At 32.3% G+C, this 22,967-nt stretch overlaps 1 protein-coding gene across 1 annotated transcript; it reads right to left on the reverse strand.

Moving 5' to 3' along the window:
• Positions 1 to 3,054: 3,054 nt before the first annotated feature.
• On the reverse strand, positions 3,055 to 22,665 carry LOC105341114 (uncharacterized). The gene is made up of 18 exons (XM_011447462.3): positions 22,584 to 22,665; positions 22,267 to 22,371; positions 20,969 to 21,067; positions 20,197 to 20,310; positions 18,106 to 18,225; positions 15,687 to 15,785; positions 14,253 to 14,417; positions 13,592 to 13,702; positions 12,651 to 12,761; positions 11,824 to 11,985; positions 11,596 to 11,706; positions 10,729 to 10,842; positions 10,278 to 10,457; positions 9,825 to 9,995; positions 8,648 to 8,818; positions 8,343 to 8,513; positions 7,756 to 7,889; positions 3,055 to 3,339 (listed from the first exon to the last, which is right to left on the reverse strand). The coding sequence occupies exons 1-18, from the start codon at positions 22,618 to 22,620 to the stop codon at positions 3,244 to 3,246; spliced, it is 2,271 nt and encodes a 756-aa protein (XP_011445764.3). The 5' UTR covers positions 22,621 to 22,665; the 3' UTR covers positions 3,055 to 3,243.
• Positions 22,666 to 22,967: the final 302 nt, after the last annotated feature.

Here is a 22,967-nt window from a genome sequence, read left to right on the forward strand (position 1 = left end):
ATCCCTGAAAAAAATTTAATGGAAGGGGACATTTTTAATCGGGTTTTCAAAAAGATAAAACCGGTTATTGAAATTGTAAAAATGGCGGGCCGGCGGCTGCCGAAAGGGTACCCTTATTGTACGAATAACTCCTCCTACAATTTTTAAGATGGGAAGTTGTTCTTTGGCAGATCAATTGGACATGTATCAGTGGTGGTCATGTTGCTAGGATTTTGATTTCTGATAATTTATGAAAAAATGCCAGTTGTTAAACTTGTCTTTTTATGGGCAAAATAATGCATATAGGGTACCCCTATTGTACGGATAACTACATGTACCTCTACAGTTTTCAAGATATAGGAAGTTGTTCTTTAGCAGATCAATTGTGCGTATATGATTTCTGATGATTAATGAAAAAAGGACCAGCTGTTGAACTTAGTCATTTTTGAGGCAAAATATTGCATATAGAGTACCCTATTTCTTGCGATAGGTACATATAGTGTTCATCAATTCAGGGTTGACAAATGGAATTATTTTATTTATTTTTAATATAATTATTTTAGCTACTTTGTGTGGATACAGTTCATACTAAAGAAACCCCGGTTTGCTGTCGCATTGACAGCTTTTCTCTTGTTACCAACATATTATTATGAATATATCTTAATATTGTTACTCAACAGCAATAGCAGTATTCCGATTTTATTTTTATTTTTTACTCTGAAACTGATTTCAAATTTTAGCTACTTTGTGTGGTTGTTTCATTTTGCAATCAACTGGAAGAACTTAGGTGCTTTTTACTGCAGTATATATTTTGTTATTTTGGCAGTCTTAAAAAACTTAGCTACAGTGATAACGATGATAACTCCTCGGTCAATTCAGCATTGACTGGGCATTTTTTGTATCACTGGCAATGAAAACTGATGTACAATGAAACACCTGGTACTGTAGGTGATTATCAAACAAAACATAGCTAAACTTGTCATCTTTTAAAAGTTGAAATGTGTTCAATAAATTCTTCTTTTTTCCACTTCTGTATACCAAAGACAGTTAAATTACATCCTATGAAGTCTTTACTTCATACTGATACCGAAAACTTTTTGGGAGTTGATTTTAATCAACTCTCCTATGGAGTTACTCTGGCAAACCGCAAGTGAAACAGTGTTTGGACCTAAGCACAAATCATCACCGCTGACAAGACTTAGATCATGAAAATATTAGATAAATTCTGTGTACTGTATGCTGAACCATTAATTTTCAAGGAAACGTATTTATAAATACCTTGAAAATAGTCAGATTTTAAATAGTAGGAACAATTTAGATATATTTTGTGGTCGTATGTATTCCTACGCCAGAGTTCAATCTCGTTCAACCAGACGCTCGGCTGTATCCATAAATCTCCGACAAACAGTGAGTCTCTCTTGGTAGTCGGAGATTAACGGAGACAGCAAAGCGTCTGGTTGAACGAGACTAGAGTTCAATATTGCTTGGATCCAGACATGTGTACAATTTTTAGAAATATTTCGATTACTGATACATAGTTTGATGGAATTAATTCTATCTTTAAATATTACACAACATGATTCATATGGGGTTTTCTCGAAATTCTTGTCGGAAAAGTTCGAGAATTTATATTATAAAAATGTGCGTAATTCAAATACAGATTAGAAACTACTTGCCATGCAAAATAAATATCGATGATTTGAAAATTAATAATAATCGATAAAATCAACTCCCGTCAGTGGGGTTTTTGTACATGTATTACCTACATTTTGGATCACCACACATAGATATCAACGAATCGTGTGCTCACAACCCCCCCCCCCCCCCCAAAAAAAAAAAAAAAAAAGAAACAAAAAATACCAAAACCAAAAAACACAAAAACAAAACCAAAGTGTACAAGCTTTTAGGAAATAGCCAATTTTTTTTGTACGGATGCATTTAATTATGTTGTCACTGGAATAACTCAACTCAATGTCATATGTAAGTGTTAAATCAGACTCAAGTCAAGAAATTGCTTTTTTGGGAGTTGATTTTAATCAACTCTCCTATGCAGTTATTCCTGCAAACCGAAAGTGAAACAGTGTTTGGACCTAAGCACAAATCATCGCCGCTGACAAGACTTAGTTCTTGAAAATAATATTATTAGAAAATTCGATGTAACGTATGCTGAAGCATTGTTTTTCAAGGAAACATATCTATAAACACTTTGAAAATAGTCAGATTTTATATAATACGAACAATTTAGATATTTTTGTAGTCTCATGTGTTCCTACGCAAGAGTGTATTAAATTCTCGTTCAACCAGACGCTCGGCTGTTCTCCGTAAATTTCTGACAAGCAGAGAGGCTCTCTTAATTGCTTGTCGGAGATTAACGGAGACAGCCGAGCGTCTGGTTGAACGAGACTAGAGTTCAATAAAATAGTGCTTGGATCCATACGATTTTTAGAATTGTTTCGATTACTAATACATAGTTTGAAACCTATATTTAAATATTACACAACATGATTCATATGGGGTTTCTCGAAATTCTTGTCGGAAAAGTCTAAAAATTCTTAAAATAAAAAAGTGCGTAATTCAAATACAGACTAGAAACTAACTGCCATGCAAGATAAGTTGATTTTAAAATAAACGATAATCGATAAAATCAACTCCTCTCAGTACTTCAGTACTTTGATTATACATGTACATGTATTCATGACTGAATGTTTGCTAGTTGTCTCTGAGGATTTTGGCTTTTAATGCTGTAATCAATTTTTTGTATCGAAATATATATGATTTATTTTGCAGTCCAAAAATGTTATCTGTAAGTGAAATATGTACGCTACTGATATTTAAGTTAGGATAACAAATATGCACATGAAAGTTACAGTTGAGTCACCAACATAAAAATGGCTACTGTAGTATAATCATTCTGTTCCTACCTTAACAAATTTTTTAGACGGTTGACGTTTTAAAGATACAAGTGTCTCACAATCATGCCATGATTGGAAAGAAAACTTCTTCTTTTTTATTATGAAGCATTTTTCCATTTTTTTAATGTAATGAACTGAAAAATATTCAAAAACAAAATTTTAATTTGCCTTTTAGTGATTTTTTTTATTTCTTAAATGAGCGTCTGCAAAAATACACTTTCAAGCTACATGTACTTGCAAAATGTTTTTGAAATAAATTTTGGTTTTACAACCATTTTTACAGTGAAAATAGACAGAAATATGGTTTTTTTTCTTCAGATTTTTGCTGTATTTTATATAAGTTATTCCTTATTCATAAACCAAGAATAGTTCTTAAACATTGCCTGTCATCACAGCAATATATCTCGCCCGATGTGGTAACTGCTTTGATAAAATGACAGTCATCTTTCTGAAAAAGAAGAAGATATCATGTCGGTATTTTGCATTTTTAATCATCGAAAAGTCATTTGTTACATAAAATTTTCATTGCTTTCCAAGTGTAAGGGTTAAAGTTTTGGCTCTTAATAAGATCAACGGGAAACAACATTTGTCTATTAAAAACTGATCATAACGTCGATTTTAAGAAGAAGAGGCCCGTGGGCCTTTATGTTCACCAGAGCATTGTCCCGTTTAAACCAGTATACTAATAAAGGACAGACATGTTAGATGAAAATCGGTTTGTCTTGGTAAAGTAAGTGTGTGCTTTTTCTACTAGAGGCATAAGCCAATGTTTGAAGAGACAGTACGGCGCATCTAAAAAATTGACTTGAAAAAATTTTCCGATCGGGTTCGATAGGTTTGTACTACTCATAAATGAATAAACTTTCAGAAAATAACAAATTTCTCCATGAAGTCAATCTAATTATTCCATAAAGTTAGTTATTTTTCACAACCCATAAATATATACATCGCAATGTGTTACGGGGTTCCACCTTCTATACTATTACGCATGCGTATTTACTATAAACAAAACACACACTGGGCTCGCGAGGCTTGTCCTGTAAAGGTTTGTTGATAGAAATATATGTCATGTCTTTTCTACGTCTCACAGGTAATAATTGTTCAAAGTTTTTAAAATAACCAGAATTAAAATTATTTTGTGAGCATGTATTTTGAGGTTTTAACACAGGAGTTACTGCAAACTAAATTCATTTTGTGAGTGAAGCCCCTTGAGGGTTATTTGACATATTTATGTCTGTTCATTTTAAAATTTACTGAAATTGGTTAACCATTTATAAATTATCGAGGAAGTGATGGTATGCTCCATTTAGAGAGCCCCTTTTACCTTGTACTTGATGATGACCGTAGTCGGGCGAAAGTCTTTTATAGTCTGTCCCAAGATACAAATGTATTTATGCAGCACATTTGGAGGATTTTTAATAAAAATACACATACCTGTGAAAGATGTGCAATTGAAAAAGTTGAAAGGGATAATTTCCAAGATAGTTTCATTGACACATTATCATCTTTCACTTGGAAAAGTTCACAGGAACGAAACTGATTCCTTACGGAGATTTATAATGGGGAATGTTTACATCTTTTCTCCATTCGGAATACACTCGGAATACATCGCGCAATTTTACAACGTTATCATCCGGGCTTGCTGCAATACAAAATCCCCGTAGACATAACATTTTTTAGCATTGTATTGAAACCTGATAAGCGAACAGGGGCGTTTCGACTGAGAAATCTTGGAAATTTTTCATACTTTTGAATGAAAATCGTTTGAACCCTGAGGTATTTATAAATATAATGCAATTAAGCAAAATGTAAATCCATGATATCTTTGGACAGAGTAAAGTTGTCAGCACGTGTCAATTACTGTCAATCAAATACCACGATTTGTACATCCCTTAAACTTCTGGAAGCTTATTATTACATAAGTTACATATGTGAAAGGGATTTCTTCGACTGCCACAATGAACATTATTTCTTTTTTCCTAATGATACAATGTGTAAATCTGCAGTTGAGCACGCATGTGTTTTTTTTCCAGCTGTACTGTCTCTTCAACTGACATTGAATAGGTAAATGTATATGAAATTTATATAAAGTATGTATAAATACTAGTATATGTGTGCGTTAGGAATGGGAATCAAACATTATTTATATGCCAAACTTTAATTAAAATTCAAATTAAAATTTTGAAGATTTAGAAAAGTAAGAATGTTGAATTGTTTATAGACAACACTCGACGAAGGAAGGTGATCGCTTAGGTGACCAAAATACGCCGTTTCAAACAACTAAACAAAAAGTATTAGTATTCTATCACATTAGATATTTCTAAGCGTTTTTAAGGGGGATGTGCATCTTGTACATTTGAGAATAAAATGTATTCATTTCTTGAGCTGGCCTGTTTCTGTCCAAAACTGACTAATAGTTTTGTCAAAAGATAAAAAAGGCAATAAATTTAATATTTTGTATGTTGTTTTGTATGCAACTTACGCATACAAGAGCAGAACAATGCCTTTTTAATCCCTTAGAACTGTGCAGTTACAGACTTAAATTCAAGATTTAAAAATGCGAAAAAAATATAAAAGGAGGTCATTAGTGAACAATAACCATTTGTTGAGAAAAAAAGTCAGAGCTTGCTTATTTTAAAAGGTGTTACTTTGTCTCAAAAGAGGGTACCCTATTTTGAAAGCGGGTCTCAAAAAACAATCAACTCGCACGATACATTTTGTGTACATGTATGGAGGGACATTGAACTATAATTTTCATTGAAAAAAATGTAAATTTTTTATTTTTATTTAAAGGGACTTGGACACGATTTGACTTTAAATTTTCAAATTTTATTTTTCTATCTTCAATGTTTATAATGATAAATATAGAAGTTTATAATGCTAAGTCAGAATTTGAAAGTCAAATATCAAGTTATAAGCAAGATACAGAGCTCCTAATTCTTTGTTTTATAAACAAAGCTCGAATATTGTTATTTTTTACAAATGTGTTGTATTAGTGTAAATTTCAATCAAATGTATCTTTCTTTTGTTTAAAATAGTATTAACGAAGATAATGAATTAATTTAAATTGTTTTACATGCCATTTTGTATAAGAAATAGTAATTCTCAACATTACATTTTTTGTAAACAACTATAAGACTCGAGCTTTGTTTACAAAACAATCAATTCTTACATTTGTATCTCGCTTGTAACTTGACTTTAACATTCAATATTTTTGGTCAATCATTTAAAATGCACCAGTAAACCATTTTATACATATAAAGTGTAAATAAAATTTTTGATCTCAAATTGTGTCCAAGTCCCTTTAAGACAATTAATTTCAAGGACCCCTACCCTACCGCGAAAAAGAATTAATTAAAGGACTATGTGCGTTTTTATGCATTTTTTGCCCCCAAAATCAAAGTTTTAGAAAGAGCTTTAAAATTAAGGTGAAAGATAGTTAAAAAATCATATTCGAAATAAAGGTGTAAAAGGTTATCACAACAGTGACGTCATAATGTAGAAATGACGTCATGAAGATTGCATTATTTTGATAAATTGATGTTTTGTTGCAAAATATGGGTATTTTCCTATGGTATTTCGACTGGGAAACATCGAGCGCAGGCTTGCTCAAGTACCATTTTTTAATACAATGTGTATAACTATCTGACGAAAAACATATGTTAAAATCGCACTTGAGCAGACCTGCGCTCTATACTTCCGAATGCAAGAAAACGATAAAAAATGAGAATATTTTTCATTTTTTTCAAATTTGCGGGAATTAGGTCATTAAAGTGACGTCATAGATAAACAGCGAATGAGAAATGGTGACTAAAATCAAGATTAAAGTTATAAGCATCCTCAATTCAATGATTTGTGAAGATTTTATTTTTATACGATATTTAAAAATTGATTGAAATCGGGGGCAGATATTTGACCATACTGCACATAGTCCTTTCATTTATACTTATGAAAAAAAAAATTGAAACTGGATGTCTACTACATTCCAGACAGATTATATTTATGCTTTTCGATGAAAACATCACGTCAATGTGCCTCAATAGACACACAAAATCTAATTTCGGACTAAAATTTTCTTGTTATAAGAACAGACTACATGCCGACTAGTAAACATAGGGTACCCTATTTTGAGGCAAAGTTTCTCATTAATGTGAAAAATTCAACCTTTTTCTCAACAAATGGTTGTATAGAGGACACCAATGAACTCCTCTCTTATTTTTCAGATTTTTAAAACTTTAAAATATGTCTGCAGCTGCGCAGTTCTACAGCTGCTCCAGTTGATTAAAAGACATTCTTCTGTTCTTGTATGCTTAAGTTGCATATAAAACAACACGAAGCACCTCATATTTATGGTTTTTTCATCATTTGTTCATAGTTTCGCCAAGTTTTAGGAATAACACTTCAAGAAATGTTTACTTTTTTAATCTCAAATGTACAAGATGGCCGCACATCCCCCTTAAGAGGATTGAAGCGCAAATAGGTGGACATATTTTAATGCAAACACCTTCTACGCACCAAATGGCTTTTTAAGTTGAAATTACATATCTGTAATATTATAATTGAAAGGCACATTATAGATTTTAAAGATACTTTTCCATGCACACTTGTATGACAGAATTTCCTTCGTTTATACTCGTATTATTGTACAGGATTAAAAATTATTTGTTTGAGCCAGCATCAAAGTTCAATTTCTAATATAACAGCATCATCTCAAACACAGCATGTTTTTTCTGTTGAATTCCGGGACATTTAGAACAAAATATTATGACTCTTTATGGGGTGGACTGGGAGCTAGTTGTATGGTAATTATTACACAACTTTAATGATCAGATTAACATTTAAAAATGAACACAAAATATCTTACAATGGAGCAATGGACCGTAAAATTGTAATGTGGGTAGGATCGAATCATGCAAGTTTGACCGTCTGGACACTCATTTCCCCACACACAGTTCATGGATGCGTCACAGACTGGGCATGGTACGCCTGGTGCTGCAGCTAAAAAAAAATAGAGAATAAAATCTAAACCACAAATTTATTTATATCTAGATGGTTTAAACTCAGATTTCTCACGTGTCAACCCCAAAATTTTATTTTTGACCTATCAAGGGGTCAGGTGCAGATATTGGTGGTGCAGAGTTATATTCATGCATAGTATAAATTAATCAACATCTGGCGATGTGTAAAAGTATATTCTTGAAAGATAACAAAATAATGAAATATTCAACCTCAATGCTTATTCAAAATTAACCATTTTGCAATATTTGTGTCAAAGAATTGAAGCAAACTAGTATGAGAGAAAGTATCGAGTTACATGTATGCCACCAAAATACAATTGCTTGAATGCCATCGCCGACCAGATTAACGTCGTGTCGCGAAAAATCAACTTGACGCTTACGGCCAATCGACGTTCCGTTCATAGCGTCCTTAGCATTGCAATAACAAACTTACTTGGACAAGAGGCATCGTTGCAGGGATGCGAGTTCTTGTTAGACCCGACACAATTCGCCCCTCCATGACTTGGGACCGGGTTTGAACAGGTCCTATGACGTTCCTTTGTTCCTCCACCACACGTTACAGAACAATGTCCCCAAGCACCCCAGGCGGACCAGGAACCATCAACTTCATATTAGAAATTACCATATGATAATAAAAATTTGCTGAAAAGATGAGACTAAAATTGGTTTTATTGCATCCACACATGGATGAAGCCGTGTATGCTAAGTAGGAGGTTGCAAAAGGACATCAATTCTTACTTGGACAATGAACGCTATCGCAGTGTTGTGTAAGAGTTGTAGACCCGACACAGTCCGCTCCTCCGTGGCTTGGGGCCGGGTTTGAACACGTTCTGTGACGTTCATGAGTTCCTCTACCACACGTAACGGAACATTTTCCCCAGGCACCCCAGGCAGACCACGAACCGGCAACTTCGAAACAAATGCGAAGAAAGATGACAAAAAATGCATTGTTTTTATCATTAGGAGCATTTACCAAAATAAAGCCGGAATTCGTCGGCTCATATTCTTTTTGATATTCATTGACAATTTGAATAAAAAAATTCCAAGGACTTGCGATTTTTTTGCTCATGTCAAATCAATAATGTTCAAATGTATAAGGGGTCACAGCCTCGTTCTGGTTTTAAGGTAAAACTTTCAAACTTCATGCCCCTAATTCACTTTTCTTTTTTAATATTGTATGTTTAATGCTTGAACACTTTCAATGTTTCGTTTGCCCTCTCTTCACTGAGAGCAAAACGGGGTGTTCATTTTGCGAATTCTCAGTCAAATCGGTTTAATTGAAGCAGGGATCGTGGTTAAGATACTAAGTAACGTATGCACAAGTTCTTTCTATGTTATGATTCAAAGTGCACGTAGTCATTGAATGTGAAGATAGTAATACTATCTAAAGCGGGACAATTCCCAGCAAGGTCCATTGCACTAAAGATATGAAGGCCCAAAATAGGAGTAGTTTATCATTTGATATAAATAAGTTATAAAATACTCTGATACTAGTCTGGAGTAGAATAAATTAGGAAGAGATCTGCTAGAGTAAAAATCAGTACAATCAGAATCAGTTATTGGTCTGTGAAGATTGCATTATTCAATAAAAACGATTACTATCAAATGCTGCCATGGAAGGTCCCGAATAGCATTTCATAAAAATAATTTTTCATCGAATATTTTTGCTTAATAAGTATTTCATATATCAAAAAAGGGAACATAGAATCTTCACACACAGGTCAAATTCATAAATGAGAATACAGCAAGTCCTTATTAATACTGATGTTATAAATCAAAATTAAACCTAAATATATTTCCAATTTATAAAAAATATACCAGATGCAATTTTGGTAAAAATCCATTGCTAAAAGCAGGTCTTATCTGTATAATTAGTTTTTGTCATTCCAATGACAAAAAGATCATTTATGCTTACTTGGACAATGCTGAGTATTGCAACTTTCAGTAACTGTAAGAGATCCAATACAGTTCGCCCCTCCGTGACTTGGGGCCGGGTTTGTGCACGTTCTATGACGTTCTCTGGTTCCTCCACCACATGTTTTACTACAATGTCCCCATGCACCCCATGCGGACCACGATCCGTCAACTTAAAATTTATTATAACAATAACTGTATTGATTGATTGACTAAAGTGTATGTAACCAACTGATCCATTCAAAAATAGCTAGATTTCAACACAGATAAATTAATTCATAATAATATGCATTGTATACCGTACAAGCTTTCAAAAATCATATACGAGATGGTACGTTTATAATTCAGTAATAGTATTAAAAATATTGTTTATTATACTCATTGAAACAAATACCTAGTAAACATCCAAACATTTTAGCTTTGTTTTATTAAAAACTTTTTCGATTCAGCAAACCTGGGCATGGATTTGTGTTGCAAGACGAAGTTTGAGTGGATGACCCAGAACAGTCGTCGCCTCCCCATTTAGGGGCTGGGTTGGAACACGTCCTTGACCTTGTGGTTGCCCCTCCTCCGCAAGAAACAGAGCAAGCTGCATAATGCCCGAAGTGTGACCATCCACCATTAATAGGAGGAACTATGAAGATTATAACTTATCAATTGCAACTTGGACGAACACAACTATAAAACTCCTCTGCAAAAAACTTCTATCGACAACCATGAGGACATCACTTTTACTAGTGTATATATGTATGTATATATATATATAAATAAATATATATATATATATATATATATATATATATATATATATATATATATATATATATATATATATATAGCGCTTATGAATGTTGATTAGCTTGTTATATTGTATTAATAAATAAAGATTTTTAGGGTACACTTACGCTTCCTTTTACAAACAAATTCAAGCTGAGTTTTGGTATTGCAGAATGTATCATGCCATGTACCGTTCGCAATCATCGCGATGCAGTCTTCATCTAATCTATTGTCTGGCTCTCCTATATATTTATAAATATAAATTGATATTGTTCGAGGGCTGATACAGGCGGTGCTATGGAAAAGGGTATTTATTATTATATTTATTACATACTAAATAACAGTAATAAAATTCTATTAAAGCATCAACTTGAACAAATTGTTTTTAAATATTATTTGAAAGTAGTCTCTACGTGTATTAAATAAAAATATGAGATATTATTGTTTTACCAAACATGCAGCTACAGAACCGGAATTTCCCCGTGTTTTAAAATTAACTGCTCAAAAACTGAAGTTTTCAATTGCATTTAAAAATGTTGACTGTAAGAAATGTTTTATTTTTTCATCTGTTAACATGCACAAATGCATAAACGGAAAAAGGCAGATGGGTTGCGCACGAGATGTAATACGGATCCGTTTCAGCCGTAGGGCTGATAACCTGTATCAGCCCCGGAGGCCGATATGAGTTTTGTGATGTCATCTGTATCACATGTGCAAAAAACATGTATTTATTACTAAGTATGTAATATATATATTCACTAATAAAGAATCTACGTTTTCCTAAGTATTTTTTATCAAATGCATCCCTTGACTCTTTTATATACATTACATTATATACATATATACATGTCATTAAATAGTAAGAGTCCAAGTGCATGTGAGTTATATCAGATTTATGTAGAAACAAGCTCAGTCTGTGATTTAGCTCTTCTCCTTTCTCTACTCCCCTCTTTTTTAAACAATTAGGAAGAAACAATATTCTTTTTTTTCTGTACCTGAGTCCCACTTTGAATAACCCCACACCAAATTGGTGCCGACCCAAGACCATGTCCTGTCTCTCTGTCCATCATTTCCTCCAATCCATATATCTTTTCCTCCAGTTAAACCTGAACTCAGAAATGATTATTCATGTATACATGCATTATTATACATGTGTTCTTTAAAATAAAAATTTTGGGGGAAAAATAATTCAAGTCATTTAATATCACTTAAAGAGAGGCTACCGTGAACAAATTCATTTTCTTGTGAATTTTCCAAGTAAACCAGGGTTGCTGAATGAAGTTGACAAGTTTCTAAAGCATCTGACCACGAGGCCTTGTCTGTAAATAGCTTAAAGCATGCTCCGTTTCTTTCTATCCAAGGAGATGTGCACTGATGTTTAGCAGCTTAATAAAGAAAGGTCATATTCATTATCAAACTAACACAATTTAATGTATGAAAAGAAAAGCATGTACAATTTTCTTCAATTTTTTATGAATAAATAAACTGTTTTATTACCTTATCAAATGGATTTTTTTTTTTACATGTTTCATATTTTTGTCTATTTTGTATAGGTATTTTGTTTTTCTTAATTGTTGAAATGGTTTTATTGATCTGCCGGTCAATAAACTACGATCTATAAAATCGCCTTTAAATGGAATTTGGATCTGGATGCATAATGGTATGAAAGCCTTCTGTACAATAGACCAGAAAAATGTTCCCTTGGTGCAGGGAACAGCTTAATATGTTCTATTGCCCGATGCCAATGGTCGAGCTGTTTCTTGTACCAAGGGAAAAATATTCTAGCCGATTGCCTGCTCAGGCATTAAATAATTGTCCAATATCTGACACCATGTTACTATGTTAAAACAATACTTTTTTCTTTGTTAAATGTTCTAATAATAAAAGTATACTTTTAGCGCAAAAAGAAAAAAATGTTTTAATTAAGTTCAAATCTCACACAGTTTACCTTTCGCATGATACTTTTCCGCGATTATGAGTAGCTATTTTTTTAGCCCCCCCCCCCCCCCCCCATGCACTTTAATTAGCATATTATCTTTTGTAGACTTACTCGTTTGTTCACAGATGTAGAGTCTGTGTTCGTTACAGTTTGTATCGTTCCAATGTCCACCAGAGGTCATGACGGCGCAATCCTCATGATCTTTATAGTTATCAGGTTGGCCTTCAAAGAAATGAAGCTCAGTTTACAAATTTATAAGTCAATACCTGACCTGTACACTAACGCCATTAAAATACACTGCTCTTCCTAATCAATATATACGTATAATAGCAATTAAATGAACTCAAAAATAGAAAAATGTTATAAGTTTCTAGTGAACATGAAACTGGTTAGGTAAGATCACAAATCGTAATTCGTAATTAGGCTGTAGCGCGAATTTATGGAACCCAAACTGACCAGTTCTACAAAGTAAAACCAATTCAACTTGTCAATTTCTTTAATAGACACTTTTGTAGCAATCATATGGAGTAAGAGTCTACGAAAAGTCTAATAGAGTAAACTTCATGTTCTATTGTTTATTTAAAAGGAATTCATTTATAAAATACACGTGTCCTATTCCTTGTTTAATGAACACATGCATCTCATATTTATTGTTAGAACTCTTTGTTAGTTTTTAAAGGGACCTTTATATCGACACGATTTGAGCTCAAAATTTTCAAATGTATTTTTCATTTTTCTATGTTTGGATGATTATCATCGTTATATGGGTATTGTTAATACTTTGTCAAAATTTGAGTTAAGTTATAAGCAAGATACAGAGTTTGAATTTTTTGTGAACAAAACTAGAGCCTTTAACGTTGAAACACCGTTGTATCAACGTCAGACAGTAACTTTATAGTTAAAATATAGATGAAATATATATATATATATATATATATATATATATATATATATATATATATATATATATATATATATATATATATATATATATATATGTGTGTGTGTGTGTGTGTGTGTGTGTGTGTGTGTGGTGTGTGTTCTTGTCTTACCTTTGTTCCAGTTTGTGTAACCCCAAGTTTGACCACTGCCAAACCATCTCCACTTGCCCTCTTCACTTGAATCCGAACCAGCAATCCAGACATCATTTCCACCAGCCATTTCTATATTTAAAAAAATTTAAAAAAACAAACATTTATAGTTATTATAATCAGCGAAACTTTGGATTAGATCTGAAAAATCCTAGTCTTTAACTGCTGAACGTTTTGGTAGGCATTTGTTCAAATCAATCAAACTAGTCTTAATAGAAAATAGAGGAAAAAAGCTTTACATAACAAAGATTGGATTAAATACGCAACTGCACTCATGGTGCAAGGAAACATATACACGTGCTTTGAAAACTTCATTAAATTAGAACAATTTTTGTTGTTTTATATTTTAAAAAAATACAAAAAGACTTAGGGCAAGTGGGCAGCGAGAAATTTCTCTAGTCCGCCATGTATATCTAAGCTCGCCGTGTAGTTTAACTACCACGCTTACTGAACGAAGACGAATTCCCATGCTTTAACGTTAAGAATCGAATTCTTAATTCAAGTTTAGGACCTTTTACAACAATGGTGGAAGGTGTAAAAGGCTTTTGTTGCACAAGATTGTCGGTCGTAAAAGGTGGTAGAAGTAATCTTACAAGTTACCCAATCAAAAGATTTTTCTTACTTTGAACAAATGACTGCTCCTCGTGGGAACCGATATCTACTAGAGCACCACCATTTCCTTTACAGTCTTTCATGGCGTGTATCCAATCTGCTTGGTGTCCATACTTGCGGTAGCAATTCTCCCCTAATTTTATCCATCCGGAATTGCATGTTACTGAAACCTTATCTAAGAATGATCAAACACCGCAATAGCTATTAAAGATTTGCAGAAACAATAAAGCATTTGTTTACATAATGTTATAAAGTTATAAGATTGAATAAAATGTTCCTAATGCTTTTGATAAAATAATCATACTTTGTGGTAAGCATTTATAAATACTGTGTGTTCTTATCAATGTCTTTTTATTATGTATTTCCTACTATACTCTATATAAGTATAAAAGTAATACATTCTTTTCCTTCTCTTTTTTACGGTCTTGTTTCTTAGTCTACATTCATTTGCATGCTTTTTTCTACCTACAAACTGTTGTTCAAATTTTCCCTACTTTAATCTAATCTACCTTCTACATTTCCATATGATTTCTGTGCTATGCGATCATTTTCTCCTTTACCTTTCAATCATGTATACTGTGGAATAATTAAATTTCGTGGTGGTTCAATTTTTGTTGAATTCGTGGGTACTTTTCATCCACGAAATAACATCCTCCACGAGTAGATAAATTAGGGTTATAAAGTAATATTTTTTTTTTGTAGGTAAAAGATAATATACAAAATTAGTCCCAACCAATCTGTAAAATTTAACCAATCCACGAAAATTGGCCGCCACGAATTTTAATGATTCCACAGTATTTGTCTGGCATTTTTTCATGAATATTTATTTTCATTGACATTCTTTTCTATCGTTCTGTTTTAAAGGGGCATGGTCACGATTTTGGTCAAAAATTATTTTTCCGATTTTAATGTGTACGATGCTTCAGTAAGGCATTTTCAATAGGCAACCAAAATTTGAGTGTCATTTGTTGAGTTATAAGCGAGTTACAGAGCTTGCAATTCTTCGCTATGTAAACAAAGCTTTTGTTTACATTTTGAAAGTTGAAGTTAAAATCTACAGTGAATGTGTTAATCGTTAGGAACTGTCTTGTTATGCTTAAAATGAATAAGAAAATAGAAAATCAGCTTGAAAAAGAATTTTACTGGTATATTGAACGTATATAAACAAAAACAAGGCACGAGCCTTGTTTAGATGACGAAGAATTGCGAGCCCTGTATATTGCTTAAAACTCGTCGACTGGCACCCAAATTTCATTTGGTCATTAGGAATGCATTTCCAAAGCATTGAAAATAATAAAAACAGAAAAATAAAATTTGACCAAAATCGTGACCATGCCCCTTTAATTCCAACTTCTTTGCCTACCTTTATTTATACATTATTATTTAAGGTAGAGTTCATTTATTCAATCCTATTGTTTTATCTGCAGCTATTCCAAGAACTCACCAATGCAGACACATCCGTTATTTTCACAAGTAGGTTTCCCGTTGCCATGGCAGCCATGGTGTGCACAATGAGAGTCTTCCAAACACTCAACAGAGTCACCTGTATCAACAAAAAGCACAACAGTAAGTCATTTTGAAAAGCAGATTAGTTTTAGGCCAAAATTTCTCATCTCTTCCGTTGATTACAAATGTGCTACACAAAGAATTACATAATTGAACTCTATGATTATAATTTTTCTCTTATCTTTAAAATTTCGTTACATTCGTTTATAAACTTGTTGAACGACATTGGAACGTAATCTCAATTTGTCATCAATTTTAATGACATTGGATAATTTCCAATTCATGAAAATGTTTTTTATTCATTTTAATTGGGAGTTGATTTTTAGTTGGGAGTTGTTTTTAATCAACTCTCCTATGCAGTTACACGGGCAAACCGGGAGTGATTCAATGTTTGGACCTGAGCACAATTCATAACCGCTGACAAGAATTAGTTCTTGGAAATAATCGATAATTGCGATATAATGTATTCAGAAGCATTGTTTTTCAAGGATATTTATTTATTTTATAAATAATTTTAAAAATGGTCGGATTTTAAATGGTTCGAACAATTTAGATATTTTTGTTGTCGTATGAATTCGGAATACAAGACTGTATTTAACTCTGGCGTAGGAATAATTCTTTCTGCTTGTTGGAGATTTATGGAGACAGCCGTGCGTAATGTTGAACGAGACGATAATGAACTCTGGCTGGTGGAACGAGACAAGAGTTCAATATTGCTCGATTCCTTAAATGTCCAGAAATATTTCGATTACTGATACACAGTTTGATAAGTTAATTTTATCTATAAATATTACACACATTGATTCCTTTGAGGTTTTATCACAATTCTTGTCAGAAAACCCAAAAATATATATCGGTATTAGAAAAAAAATGTGCATCATTTTAATATACTGTACAACTAAAGGCAACTATTTGCCATTCGAAATTACATATCGTTGATTTTAAACTCAATAATAATCCATGAAATCAACTCCTATCAGTACCTCCGTACTTAGATTCATTTATGCTCTCAAATATGACTATTTGAATTTATTGAAATGTCTCCAAAGTTAATTGCATAATATTACTTACTACGAGCTGTGGATAATACTTTGATGAAGTAATAAACTATAATGAAAGATACTTTTATGCATTTACTGTGCCTATGTTTAATTAAGCGTAACAGAATATCTTTTGACTCAATAAGGAACTGCCTTTTCCTTGTTAAATATCCGATAAACGTTGCTAGTACAGTTTCTGATGATTAAAAGATACAGACATCCGATTTTGAATAAAATAAATGACAAAGCCCAGGACGTCTGACATACACAACATACACTTTACAAAACCTCCAAGTGTTCACACTGATAGAAAGAATAATTTGACAATGTTTTTAATATTGAGCAATCCGAAGAATATAGTTTATATCTCTATATGTGTAACGTCATTTTCATTGGCAACTGAAAACAAGCTATAACAGCTCTGAGCGAAAGTCAACCAAACCGTAAGTGTTTGTAATATTTAGCAAAGGTCAATGTTTCGAGTCGCAATTTCAAGTTCTTATCATCATTTTGTCACAATTGAACTTCTTGTATGAATAACATCTTAATATTCAATATCATTTCTCTTTTAAACATATAATGAACTATATTTCTTTTTCATATTAAGGTAATTTTTAAAACAAAATTGTCAGCCTTCAGAATTATCAATAAAAAACATTTCATCCCAAAGAACTTTAGATACACACAATTTAGTTTAATCACCATGTATGATTGGGCTTTTCAACTTATATGATTTTCTTTCTGGTCACCATTTTGGTACTTATAGAAGTATCATTAATGTACCATAATTTTTAGATAAATCTTACCGACTTTTGATATGTGTGTGTGGGTTTTTTTTTAATGAAAGTCAGTACCCTTTTTTTAGGATTTTAGTACTCTGGTATAATTCAATTTTCAAGTAATAAAGGAAAATCTCATTTTATAAAGGAAGAAAATATTTAAAAATATTTTTATCAAAATACAGGCATGTAGCATCAGGGGGGTCTGCCCCCTCCCCTTCCACTTTTTTGCGCAGCAAAGATTATATTCTTAATTTATCATACAAAAAATTCAATTAACATCGAGCTGCCCCCCTTTTATGGGACCATGTAAAAAATTGAATTGAAAATAAGGAAACAACGAAATAAACAGTTGAATTGAAGTTAAAAGTATACTTGTCCCCCTGAAATAATCTTAAAATAAGTCGTAAGAGAGATAACAGGTAATATATTACGGAATCGCTGTAAACATGAAGGCATGGGAATTTTTTTTATCAAGGAATATATAACCCAACTCATTTTATACACGAGAACATTACATACGTTAAAACATACTTACGAATACAGCCACACTTGTTACTTGAACATATTTCACTGTAAGATGAAGGGCAAGAATGATGATGACATTCTTCATCATGATGGTGGTGGTGATGACCACATTCTCCGACCGAGAATTTCTCTACAAAAAAAAGACACATCTTTACGCCAGTAACGACGATAAAAAAGATAATTATGACGACGAAATACAATGACGATAATATTTTTTTCCAATACAAAGATTTTTTTCTGAATAGTCTATTCATTTTCGATATCTTAATCAATGTCAAGTGATTTGTGTTTATAAAAGATAATTAATCATAAACAATGAGTTGTTCGAAGCATGCGTTGTATATCTCAGCTACTCTATGAAATGCATGTAATTGTTTGACAAACCATTTATAAAAAAAAATTTGCATCAAAACATAAAGCAAAGTTTTGATCATTTTTGATATTATGATTACATTGCAATCAGAAGAAAGACAACCCCCAGCAATGATTGCTGGCTTCATAACCCGCATGAATAATTAAAAAAAGCATAGTTAACAAAGTAAGTAAAAATAATCTAATAACTGTGAATGAACATTAGTACGTTAGATTAAAGAAATTGTCAAGACGTCATTAATTGGTGTTTTAGTCTGAAATCATCATGATTATTTTGTGCAATCCGTTGTTTTTCTTGGGTTGTGGACGATTTCGACTGATCGATAAACTGAATAAAACTGGATTATCTAGATTTTAGCCCAGTCACATTCTACAGAGCTGAAGATAACTTTCTGATTCTTTTAAAAGGTCTTGTTAATTGAGACTAGAAGTAAGAATCTCCAAATCTAATTCTTCATTTCTATTCAGCTTTAGCTTCTAAGTTGGTTTAAATAACATCTCATTTTTCATTTTTTTTTTACTTAAAAAGTTTTTAAAGTTTAGAAAATAATTGTAATAGTACGGAGAGATTTCCAAAAAAATGTTGGAAAGTGGAAAAAATATTAAAACTGCTATTGGAAATCCCAAATGTACAATGGATGGTTATTTCATTTAGTAATGTTTCTTTTGTTTAAGGATACGTCATCAAAACCATCGCACTTTTACTAAATTTTTCATTTTGAAAATGAAATACAACTGTTTTAGATATAGAATATATATCAATATATTTAGATATTGTATTAGCTTTGGTATAATTGAACATTATTCACATATACTCAAATGTTCTATAGATCCATTCAAAAGTATTTGGACGTTGTTGTCCAATTCACATTTGAATTACTGTATCCCTTGTATTACAAATGATATACTGCATTCTGAACTGGGCACTTAAGGAAGCCGATTTGGGTTTTTTTTTGCGGAAAAACTACAATAGCAAAACTCTTTATTTTTTAACCATATGTTATTTTTACCAATTCTAGTTTATTTGCAAAGTTTCAAGAAAATCGACCGTCTGGTTCTTTTTAGAGACCATCTCAAAATAGAAGTTCATTTATTATAGGAATATATAGGAAACTGTTATTTTCTGCATTTCGAAGCAGATTAAAAAAATACTACAATAGCCTTTTTTCTCAAATCGTTATATATGATTAGTCATATCATTTCTTACCTTATATGTAAAAAAATAAGTTCTACCGTCTGGGTTGTAGGGCGGACAATCTCAAAATATTAAAATGCATCAAATTTTGCTATATATTTGGAGCATTACGAATAAAGATAGGTACAATGGAATCATTCAAAACATTAGGAAAATGTCCCCGATGATAGCATAATTCTGTGTATAAAATTTCAATGGCGTACAATTTTTACTTTTTCTTTAATGTTATTTCTTTTAACGTACTCCTACAAAGCTTCATTTTATCATAACTTCATAAAAGTGCAATAGCAACGCTCCCCTTCCGCACACTGGAAAAATCGTTTTTAAAATAAAATTCTCTTTAAAAATCTAATTATTTTTATCTGTAATTTGTTTATTGAGTTCAACTTTATATATTATGATATTAGATATCGTAAAAAAAGAAGTATAAATCCACTGTATTACACTAGAATGCACAAAAACATGTGCAATGAAAACTTAAGTCGGCCTCCTTAAATTCATGTGAAAATAACCAAATCCAATCCTTCATCTTACCTAAGCAATAGCAATAGCCATGGTAACACCGGCTGTGAACTCCCGAGCTACAATGGCTGCTTGAGCTTGTACAGTCGGGGTCCGAAGAGCAGTGGTGGTGGTGGCGAGGTAGATCTTTTAAGTAAAGACAGTAATACTATAGGTTAAATAAATTACTGCGCTCGATTCCGGGCCTCATCTGCTGAAACAAGCTTGTGATGACGATTATAATGTTTGGTATTTTTTCTTATTTTAAAATTTCACAGTAAACATGTAGTTTTATGATCCACAATTTTCATATTTGTCAAAGAAATGCATATTCTGTTTGAGACAGATCTCAAAATTATCGTCAACAAGCTCTGCAATAAAAGCAAAACTTAATACGCTCCACGCGTACCTAAAAACATTTATGTACATAAAGAAGGTTGGGGAAGTAAGGTGTATAAAAAGCCTATATTAGGACGGATAAGAAACTGTTTCAAAAATAGACAAATCCTATTATTCTTTTAAAAATCGTCCAAAACAATGTATATCTAACGTAACATTATGACCCATATATATTTGTTAAACGAACCGTTTACATCAACAAAAACGTCAAGTGATGACAAACTGTACATTAGTAATATAATTTTGTATCCCCAAAACTGAAAATTTTTGAAAATCAAATTAAGTCCGTTCATTCGCCACCAAAGTCGCATTTAGCTTTAAGACAACACACTTTGTTGTTCTCTTCTAGTTAGGTTTTTCATACGTACGCATTTATCTGATGGAAGTAAAATAAAATGCTTCTTACGTCCGCAATGACATTGGTGGGAAGATGTGTCACACATTGGGTGATCACAATGTTCTCCGTATCCGCATTCAGCGTCACTAAAACACACCCCCGTGTGTCCTGTAAACAAACATGTATGTGTTGCATGTTGCAATCCAATCGTCTATACTACTGAGGCAAAGAATATTGGATTGCAAACGTGTAAAAATGATAACCATGTAAGATCTGAGCTTTTATCATGTAAAAGAGAATTAAGTTTAAATTTACCAACTGAGTCCTGCCGATTAAAAAGGTTTTTGTTTTGATCCTTTTCAATTGGAGAATTCTTTACAGATAAACAAAGAAATATGTTCTTGTTGCTTTAAAAGCGACAGGAGGAAAACATCATTGGTTAAAAAACTTTTCAATGTGGCTAACACGTATTAGTCCATTATTACAGTTCTACTCTGCACAGCATATCTATCTATACTACTATATTAAAATAATAGACTCGAATTTTTGGTCTTTAATACCGAGAAATCGGAAGAATACTGTCTTTTGTTTTATATATTTTAAACATCAATGGTACTTGAAGATTACCAGTTTGATTTTATTTTTTCTCAGTTAAGCTTCGCTAATTAATAATCAACGAAAATTCCTCAAAAAATCCCGGAAATCACCTGGATTTTTTGGATTTTACAATCTTGCGTTTGCGCAATACATTCACGCTAACGGGATCTTTAGTTTATGTTTCCAAAATATCACATCTGCATGAATAAACTCAGAAATGATAATACAAATACGGGTAAATTTTCATTGGACTTTTGCTTTATATTCTGTTCATATATATTTATGATTTCTTATGAGAGAAAGTAAAAAATAACAATAAACATTTCAACTAAGTACTTACTTTTGTCTTCGTGATGACAAAAAATATTTGATTACATGCAAAAAAGTTACATTATATTTGTTATGAGAGTGAAGATAGAATATGTTTTATCGTAAAAAATAATGTCCTACGGACCCAGTTTAAAAGGTGTTGAATTCTTCCATTCTATGGATTCAAACTTTTAGTTGATTCTGCAATTGTCTGCTACATTACGGGTATAAGGGAGGCATTATAACTGTGGTGAGAGCCTTTCCCGAGACACAGTTAGATTATTCAAACTAAGGAAAGTGTAGTGAAATTAATAGCATTATTGTAGGCTGATAGCTTTGTTATGTAAATGTCAATAACAAGGTGTGTCGATGTACCTATTTCCTAAATGTCCGATATGCAATGTCAACCTATGCACGGACGGGTCAAAGTCTAGTTCAAATAAATAGGACCAAATACTCACGTTTACAAACGCATTTTGTACCATGGCAAATCGGGTCATCACCTTTGGCACATACTATTTCTGAGCAATTAGTGCTGCAGTTGCAAGATACCAAGTAAAATATGTCTGAAACGATTAAGATGGATATATATATATATTTTGAAAATTGCATTAATGAAAGCAGATACGATACTGCGGTCTGAGTGATAAGATTAAAAAACACATAAATAAATGCATCATATTCCCATTTTTAGGGCAATTTATCCTTCTTAACACATTTTATTTCTGTGTTTTGCCATTAATTACACAACCCGACCCCCTGAAATATCAACTTTTACCTGCAAAGAGACAAAGAATTAGCCATGTCGAAATCATAGTATAAGTCTCGTGCTATCTTGGTAAAGATATAGGGGAGATAAGGTCAGATAGAAATTGCTCCGAAGTCTATTTCTGTAATTATACAATGTTTATCTGCTCGAGTTGACACTGGTAGTAAATTTTTGTTGTAAGTTAGAATTAGGAAGATAAATAAAACTAATCTATAGATGACAATATGTTCTACAATTAAGAAAACCCGGTACACTGAATCCTGTACGTTTTATTGAAGGTTATCAATGTTTAATTTGAAGTGATTCACTTGCTATGCATTTGATGTTCCAAACCAATGTAACAGTACATGTTTGACATTTCTGCAGAAAAAAAACTACCATTGTTTTTTGTGT

This window comes from Magallana gigas, chromosome 7, assembly GCF_963853765.1.
Source record: "Magallana gigas chromosome 7, xbMagGiga1.1, whole genome shotgun sequence".
In the NCBI taxonomy this organism is placed as follows: Eukaryota; Metazoa; Mollusca; class Bivalvia; order Ostreida; family Ostreidae; genus Magallana; species Magallana gigas.

Excerpts from the sequence above, each read along its gene's own strand:
- LOC105341114 (XM_011447462.3), bottom strand. The coding sequence starts at position 22,620 with ATGATTTCGACATGGCTAATTCTTTGTCTCTTTGCAG. Across the intron at positions 21,068-22,266 it reads TACAAAATGCGTTTGTAAAC|GACACACGGGGGTGTGTTTT; the intron begins GTGAGTATTTGG and ends GTTTGTTTACAG. Across the intron at positions 18,226-20,196 it reads TGGCTATTGCTATTGCTTAG|AGAAATTCTCGGTCGGAGAA; the intron begins GTAAGATGAAGG and ends TTTTTTTTGTAG.